The 7,843-nt window shown below is 43.4% G+C and overlaps 1 protein-coding gene across 2 annotated transcripts; it reads left to right on the forward strand.

The window, feature by feature from the left end:
* The first annotated feature begins 386 nt into the window (after positions 1-386).
* Positions 387-7,073, forward strand: LOC119074188 (transmembrane protein 161B). 2 transcript variants are annotated; one of them, XM_037180182.1, is made up of 9 exons: positions 387-517; positions 661-814; positions 906-1,206; positions 1,262-1,477; positions 1,584-1,841; positions 1,908-2,082; positions 4,292-4,540; positions 4,605-4,760; positions 4,805-7,073. In XM_037180182.1, the coding sequence occupies exons 1-8, from the start codon at positions 515-517 to the stop codon at positions 4,722-4,724; spliced, it is 1,476 nt and encodes a 491-aa protein (XP_037036077.1). In that variant the 5' UTR covers positions 387-514; the 3' UTR covers positions 4,725-4,760; positions 4,805-7,073. The 2 variants fall into 2 exon arrangements, with proteins under 2 accessions (XP_037036077.1, XP_037036076.1); XM_037180181.1 differs by having other exon boundaries at positions 4,605-7,073.
* The last annotated feature ends 770 nt before the right edge of the window (positions 7,074-7,843 follow it).

A 7,843-nucleotide genomic window follows, 5' to 3' on the forward strand; every position in this document is an offset into this window, starting at 1 on the left:
GTTGGGTTAAGCTGTTATCAGAGTTTGCAAAAACATTAGTTAAAACCGTATTCCACAACTAATCTTGAGTGCAACCACATAGAAGTCGATTTCTCGATAATTCCCGAAAATTTCGTAAAGATATGTTGAATGCAAAAAATCTCTCAGATTTCCTATACAATATCTTTGTAAGCGGAACGTGTGCGATAAATCCGATCAATCTCAAAACTAGATTGATTAAATTTTAATACTGAATAATCACGAATAGATCCCACATCGCTCTACCTTTTCCTTTCATATTCCTTGGATGTCGGCAATATGTCGCTAATGTCGATTTCAACACATGTCGATAAAGAAGATTCCATTTCCCCACCCAGATAATAAACGTCACGAAATGTCAAAATTCAATTTAAAAATAGTCTTCACACACCAGACAAGTTCTCAATGAATTTTCAATAATTCACCGAAATCCAATGCATTAACCGACCAATAAAATCCAAATCAAAATCGAACAGAAACGATATCGAACGCAGCAATGGTACGTATGAATTGTCAACGGATGCGGATGTGAAATTTGATGCCGAAAAATGAAGAGGCAGTCGCACGATGTTTTGATGAAAAGAAAAATGAAAATCTTAGGCCTGACCTAATTAGCGAAAATTTGTTGCAATTGAATTTCAGGCGTTATTGGGTGCACAGCTGGTCATAACGTTGGTCATGGTCAGTGTTATACAGAAATTGAGTCCTCACTATTCACTAGCCAAATGGTTTCTCTGTTCAACGGGACTCATTCGTTATTTGCATCCGTCCGACAGTGAACTGAAAATATTGGCCGGTACGTTTTCGGGTGACATTATGTCGTCGATTCAGCTCAGTTGCATTTACCGGCCGATTTTTTTTTTACAATTTTTCGTTTCTGTCTGCAGGTGTGCCAAAAAGCGTTCAGAAGCCGAAGAAAGAAAATCGCAACAAAGGTCATCATGCGGACGACAAGTCAAACACATTTCACATACCGCGCAATCTTGACATTCAACTGGAAACGGCCAAAATTTCGCCATTCGATGTCGTCCATCTCAGATACTACACCGAATACCAGTGGCTGGTCGACTTCAGTCTGTACGCCGGCATCGTGTACATTCTGTCGGAAATTTACCATTTCTACTTTCCCATCAAAGAGGAGATCAATCTCAGCATGATGTGGTGCTTGCTGGTCATTTTCTTTTCATTGTAAATATAGCGCCGGACTGATTGTTGCGCGAATTTCACACTTTACCTTTTCCAGCAAACTGCTGACATCGCTGACGATCCAGTATTTCCGCAGCGATGAATCAATTGGCGAGCGGTCGACGTGCATTGTCACCGGACTGACGTACTTGCTGATTTCTATGATAATTTTGATCGTTGACGAGAATACACTGGAGACGGGCTTGGAGCAAGCGTACACCAGTTTCAATCGGAGTGCTTCCAATTTTCTGGAGGGACAGGGCGTCAGTTCGTCGTGAGTATGACGACGAATTTTTTTTACAAATTTCGGCTCGCGACGGAATGCGATGCACCCGTTGCTGTTATGAACTTCGATTTTCATTTCAAATCTCCTTTTCCAGCGGTCCCGCATCAAAGATCATCGTCAAATTTTGCATAGCCGTCTCTTGTGGCATCGTCGGTGCAATATTCACATTTCCCGGCCTGCGTATGGCACGCATGCACTGGGACTCTCTGAAATACTGCAAAGAGAACAAAATCATGCAACTGCTGCTGAACGTCAGTTTCGCTCTGCCGTTCATTCTGGTCATTTTGTGGGTGAAACCGTTGAGCCGAGATTACCTAACCGGACGGGTATTCTCCGGTATGAATGGACCGCTGTAAGCAATTTCTTTTCGCGTCGATTTTGGACTGGTAAACCGACCGGCTGACATTGTCTCTTTCAGATTGACGCCCAGTTCCTTTGACACAATTCGTCTGCTGCTGGTGGTGTTCGCTGTAATTCTACGGTTTTCGCTGATGCCAGTGTACCTGCAAGCGTATCTGAATCTGGCCTACGATCGAATTCAGGATATGAAGAAGGAGGCAGGACGCATTACGAATGTGGAACTGCAGAAGAAGGTCAGTATGTCGCGGTACCGCATCGTGATTTCTCTGTCGTTCGCAGAATTATTCGCAAATGAATGATGAAGTGATGCTCTGTGTAGTGACTGTCGCCGCTCATCCTTGTGTTAGAAGCACTATAGGAACTGCTCCTTTTAACCAACTCGCTAAACGAAACCATCAACTTTCTACGGACTGTAGTCACCGATCAACCGGACCATTTTTAATGAATATTTGCCTGCATTCGTATTGCCAATGCCTGTCGTTCAATGCTACATTCGTTAACTGATCCATCGGTCAACTGTTCATTTCGTTATTTCCGAAATTAGGCTTCTTTCTTGGCCAATATTAACAGGAAAAATTGGTCAGAATGGTAGAGTGGTAGGAAAGACTGTTGATAGACGTAGGGACAAAACTGACGTTTGAAGCTGCCTTAATTTTGACCGAGCTACCAATCTGAATGTGTGTCTGGCTGTATGGTAATTCCAGCTTTTATAACAACCGTTTTCGTCAAGAAGATTGAGTTTAGCCTCCGAGGAAATGTCTTCATTCTTATCGAAAGCCAAGACTCTTTACATCTACTGTGCCTTCTCTGGTATATTCTAAGATTACAGAATCAGACTTCACAGCTCGATTCAAAGTCAAGACTCACTTAGAGAACCACCAGCTACCATATCTGATGAGGTCTTCGTCCCGCAAGGCAGCCAGAGGCCAAAAGCCGCTCGGTCAAACAGTTTGACTCAGATGGATCATTCATTCATTCAATTACCTGTTGCACCCGCTGTTACACTGATATCCGCATATCGCTGATCCCCACGGTGTGGTTGAACAAAACTTAAATAGAGTCGCGACACCTCCTCTGATTTTTTTCATGTTCTTATTGAGGGACTCGAGTACTATAAGAAACCACATTCAGTTCGCGAATCCTTCCAGCCGTTTCGGAGAACCGACACTCATGGCCGTGCGGGACCGACGAGTCAATTTGAATACAGACATTAATTACGTGTGGCGTTATCTGGAGTCGATTAAAGCTGATTTTTCACACCCGGCCTACCACTAGCGTATCTCTAAGGATTAGATTTAGATTTATGGAATGGACTGTTTCACGGATCCAGTTCCATTACGTCTGGGCACTTCAGAGGGTTAGACCACATGATTTCATTGTTCAGGCCACAGTGCCCGTTAAGCACACCCACCAGCTTCTTAATACGATTCCAGTCTATGCCCACGTCCAGTAGCTCTCCGGCCCAGTTTTTATTTGGTGCCGAAAGAAGAGCTTAATTGACCGTTCATAATATCAAGAGACTTATTTGGCCACATCATCTGCCTGGGACGCAGGCTACAGGCGTTCTGATGTTTCAGTCCCAGTTGACCAAATGTCTCTTTTAGCTGTTCAATCAGTTTCGATGTCGTAATCGGTGGCATAAGTGCTTTGATCTGATCATCGACTCACTATCTGAGCAAATGATCGTCATGATCGTCTTGCCACCTTCCGCTTCTACTGGAACCAGTTCTACCACTCCTTTTAGCACAGCAATCCACAGCGAGGAAAACACAATAGTTCACAATTTGGAAACTTTCGTTACACAGCAGTTTGGAGCCAGGTCTGGACTGGTTAAATTGGGCTATCGGGCGATGCCCGATGCGCCTTTTGCTTTTTGGCGCTACTCAGACAAATAAAGTCTATTTAGGCACCTCTGAGTCTTTTTCAGTCAATTCGCCCGATGCGCCTTTTGGTAGCCAGTCCGTCCCTGTTCGGAGCTCTGGTTCATTCTTCAGTTTTCGATGCGTCAGTGAAGCTCACCAACCCTTAATTATTGAGGATGACTGACCAGTTTCCCCACTCATTCAGCTCTGTTCGTTATGACAGTTCGGTAATGATTCTTAAAAGTGCGGCATCTATAGGCGTGTTGAAGTTCTGATTTCGAGCCACTCTCTTCTATGTCTAAAGTTGAATTCCACCGTCTTGACGGTTTTCCGAGTCTGCATCCCTACCGTAGAAGTGGTAGCTTTCACAGTCCTCTGGATGGGGTATTCTACGTACACATAGACCTAGAACCCCTAGAACTCATCATAGAAATGTTCCTCGACAATTTAGAGAAAGACGAAAAATCGACCAGAAACGGAGTCACTGGTTCCCTGCAGACCCATTTTAGCATCCATCTAAATCACCAAAATCGCCTAAGTCTCCCCGTAACTAATCCACCAATTTAATCCTTCCACACAGATCGCGTCGATATTCTACTACCTTTGCGTTGTGACCCTGCAATATGTTGCACCCATCATAATGTGCATGTACTTCGCATTGATGTACAAAACGCTCGGCGGCTACAAATGGACCGATTTGTATCGAACTGCTATGCTGCCTGACGACGAATGTTCTGCGACCGAATTCCATCCGCCCGTTGTCGATGCCATCATGGACGATGCTGATATTCTGACAACGGCTAAGATGTCGTTGAGGGGATTGAAATCGGTAATATGAACGGTCCATGATCGTGGCCATTGGGAATTTTGTAAATTTGTTTTTCGTTGACCAGGTTTTCACCACCGAAGTATATCGCGGCTTGTTCGGATTTGCGACGTGGTGGAGTTGCTTCGTATGGTTTGCTGCATCGTCACTGGGAATGGTGTACCAGTCGTATTTCTCCAAAGTCTAAACATTTGTTTTTCGTTTTGTGTTGGATGGGAGAGAAGCGGTGTCATCATCAACGTTTTGTTGATTTTTTTTTGTTTTTAATCTTAGGCGGTTGATAGAATGACTCACATTTGTTTTCGTAAATCTCGGAATGTTTTGCCTTTTTTCCTTAGTTTAATTTATTTCACATCTTCATGTATCACAAAGGGCAACGCTCACGCGATTTTTTTTTTAAAGAAAATTCATTGATTTAGTTTGTTCGTCCGTTGCCCGAACACGGCGCACATTGAAGTTATTTTTTGACGAATTATTTTCGATATGTTAAGAGGGGAATGTCCATTGAGGACTTCCATGAGAGACCCAGTGTCCGTCCGGGGTTTATTGTAAATTATCGGGTCGAAAGTGGACGCTGGTGTAATGTCGCTAGATTTTGCAAAGCAAAAAATCTTCGTTCTTGGACTACTGGTACTGAGCACTAGGAGAGCCCTAACAGGCCCTACTGTATATCTCAACCGTCATTTCAGTAGATTTTAACAGGATAGGATGGTCAGTGTAACGATCTTGAAACACAGATCTGGTTATCCTCTGATTCCTTCCTTGCCATCATTTATATCGTAAGAGCCTTCCCGTTGCCATTAAGAACTCGTCAAGAACGACAGGTCCCAAAATGGCAACTTCAGAAGGTAAGGTTTATATAGTCACCTAGGAGCCTGTGCCTTAGTAATCCACACTTTCATAGTAGCACCAAGGAGTCGCCGACAGTGTCCGATGATCGCGCCTACTACTTTTCTGATGCGATTACGGTTCTTTCGAGCAAATCTTTTGCCAATCTAGCATTTGGCCTCGGAAAAACGTGCATTGTGTCGGCACGTCGTCTTCGTACACTTCCCACCATTTCGAATGTCTTTACGTAACCCATTCCGTTCACGCTTCCGCGTAGAACGAACTGGGTGTTGACAAATCCTTACATTCTTCACGGAAGTAGCGACGGGCGACGATAATGTTTTTATCATCTACTCGATCATCATACATCGACAGAAACTCAGAGTCAATTTTAGCATAAAGGTACTGCCGCCCAATGAAGAATTCAAATTGAAAATAAAATTTGTTAGAAGATCTGACGTGCCTCACAACACAAAATTTTCAACGTGCCAGGCACGCCGGATCTTCCCTTTTTCAATTGCAGTATTCAATGGGCGACAACACTTTTTTGACACCAACTTAAATTCTGTGCGACGTCTCCTGACTAGGGCTTCTTGGGACCCTTCCAACGCTCAATAGGGTGAGCGTACCAATCCTCGGACAAGAATGAGTCGTCGGACACCTATTGTTGTCTCATTCATAAAAAACGTGTATGAATGAAAGAACAATAGCTGTCCGAGGACTCATTCTTGTTCGAGGATTGGTACACTCACCCTACCAATCGTCGAATGTTTTTGACCTTGCAAAATCTAACGAAATTACACCAGGCTGCCCGTAAGTGACGATAAAACCCGTGGGTTCTGGGACTAGGAAAGCATTAGACCAGTGGAGTTGATGGAGTCGTTATGTTGTCGTAGAGAGTACATTTACCTCTCGGGTCGATATAATCCAATCATAGGAGATTGGAGGCTGTTACTGACATGCAAGTATGTGATTTAGGTAGAGCATTAAAGAAATCATCTCGTCCCGCTCTTTCCCACCGCATTAAATCGCTTTACTTTTCGTCTTCCCATTCCCATTCTCTGCCCATTGAATGTTAAAATGCGGTTCGTCTCTAATACAGAGACAAATCAATTTCAGACTTTACTAGCAATTTCAGCCGTTTCATTCCTTTCTAGGTTAAATTCCAATAGATTTGTCAGGGACTCGAATAGTGTGTCTCCAGACCTTAAGTACAGATCTAGTACTTCGGCCTCACAAACCTTTCTAATTCGGCCAGTAAGTTCTCAGTAACGACCTGGTTCAGGGCGACAGGTTGTAGATGGTAGACAGCAGTACCCGATGTTCGCTTCTGCGTCTCATACAGACCCGATGTCAACAATCCTAACCGCATGTGATGAGGGCGCATTTGAACTTTGAAAGGGTGGGATAGGGCATCCTTTCAATGTCATCAGTTGAAAATCACATATTACACAAAGACCTCAACAACCAACAATCACTGATTTGTCCACAGCCCCCGAGTGGTAAGCGTGGTGTCGTACCATCCACTCCACTAACTACATCGCATTACGATAAACATTATTCTTCGTTCAGCAATGGCGATTCATTGCGGACGACCTAGCAAAGACGAGGGACTGTTTTGTATTTGATATTTTGTACATGAGAGCCTGTAAAAAATTGTATTTAAAACCAAAAAAACGGTAAATAAAGCCATGTAGTGATTAAGTGAGAAATGTGAAAAGTTTTTCTTAGTTTAACGACAGGCCCAAGCATCAGTAACGGAAAGGTCAGTTCTGCTCATACTGGATTACTTTTTTTTAATTAAATATTTTGTATGCCATATAAGCCTTGTTGAGCCATACCGACCCTGGTTACGGAATAGTTCGGCGAAAGACTTTGACAGATGATTCATTTTCGTGGAATTCTTCATCCATTACTTTACCATACCGTAAAGCATTCCTTCCCATGGAATTTTAGAAGCCAACATACCATAACCCCAATAACCGCAAAATTCTAGATTGGAATGAAACTAAACCCTCAGAAGCGCTCAAAATCTGTGAGTTCTCGCCTTGGGAGACCAAGGAATTTTAAGAGCCAATCTTCTTCTTCTTCTTCTTCTTTTTCAGCCTGTTTCTATCCACTGCTGGATGTAGGCCTCTCCAACTTCTTTCCATTTCGTACGATCCATTGCCATTTGCTGCCAGTTTGTACCTGCAATATTCTTAATTCCGTTTGTCCATCTCTCTGGTGGTCTACCTATAGCTCGTCTTTTATATGGTCGCCAGTTCATGATCTTTTTGGTCCAACGTTCGTCTGTCCTTCTTGCAATATGTCCCGCCCAGCTCCATTTCAGAGATGCTATTCTTTCCATGACATCAACGACCCTGGTTTGTTGTCGAATCCATTGATTCGTCATTCTGTCTCTGAGTGTTATTCCGAGCATACTCCGTTCCATGGCTCTTTGTGTCACTCTCAATTTATCTTCGGATGCTTTTGTTA

Source organism: Bradysia coprophila, unplaced genomic scaffold, assembly GCF_014529535.1.
Source record: "Bradysia coprophila strain Holo2 unplaced genomic scaffold, BU_Bcop_v1 contig_143, whole genome shotgun sequence".
NCBI classification, from domain to species: domain Eukaryota; kingdom Metazoa; phylum Arthropoda; class Insecta; order Diptera; family Sciaridae; genus Bradysia; species Bradysia coprophila.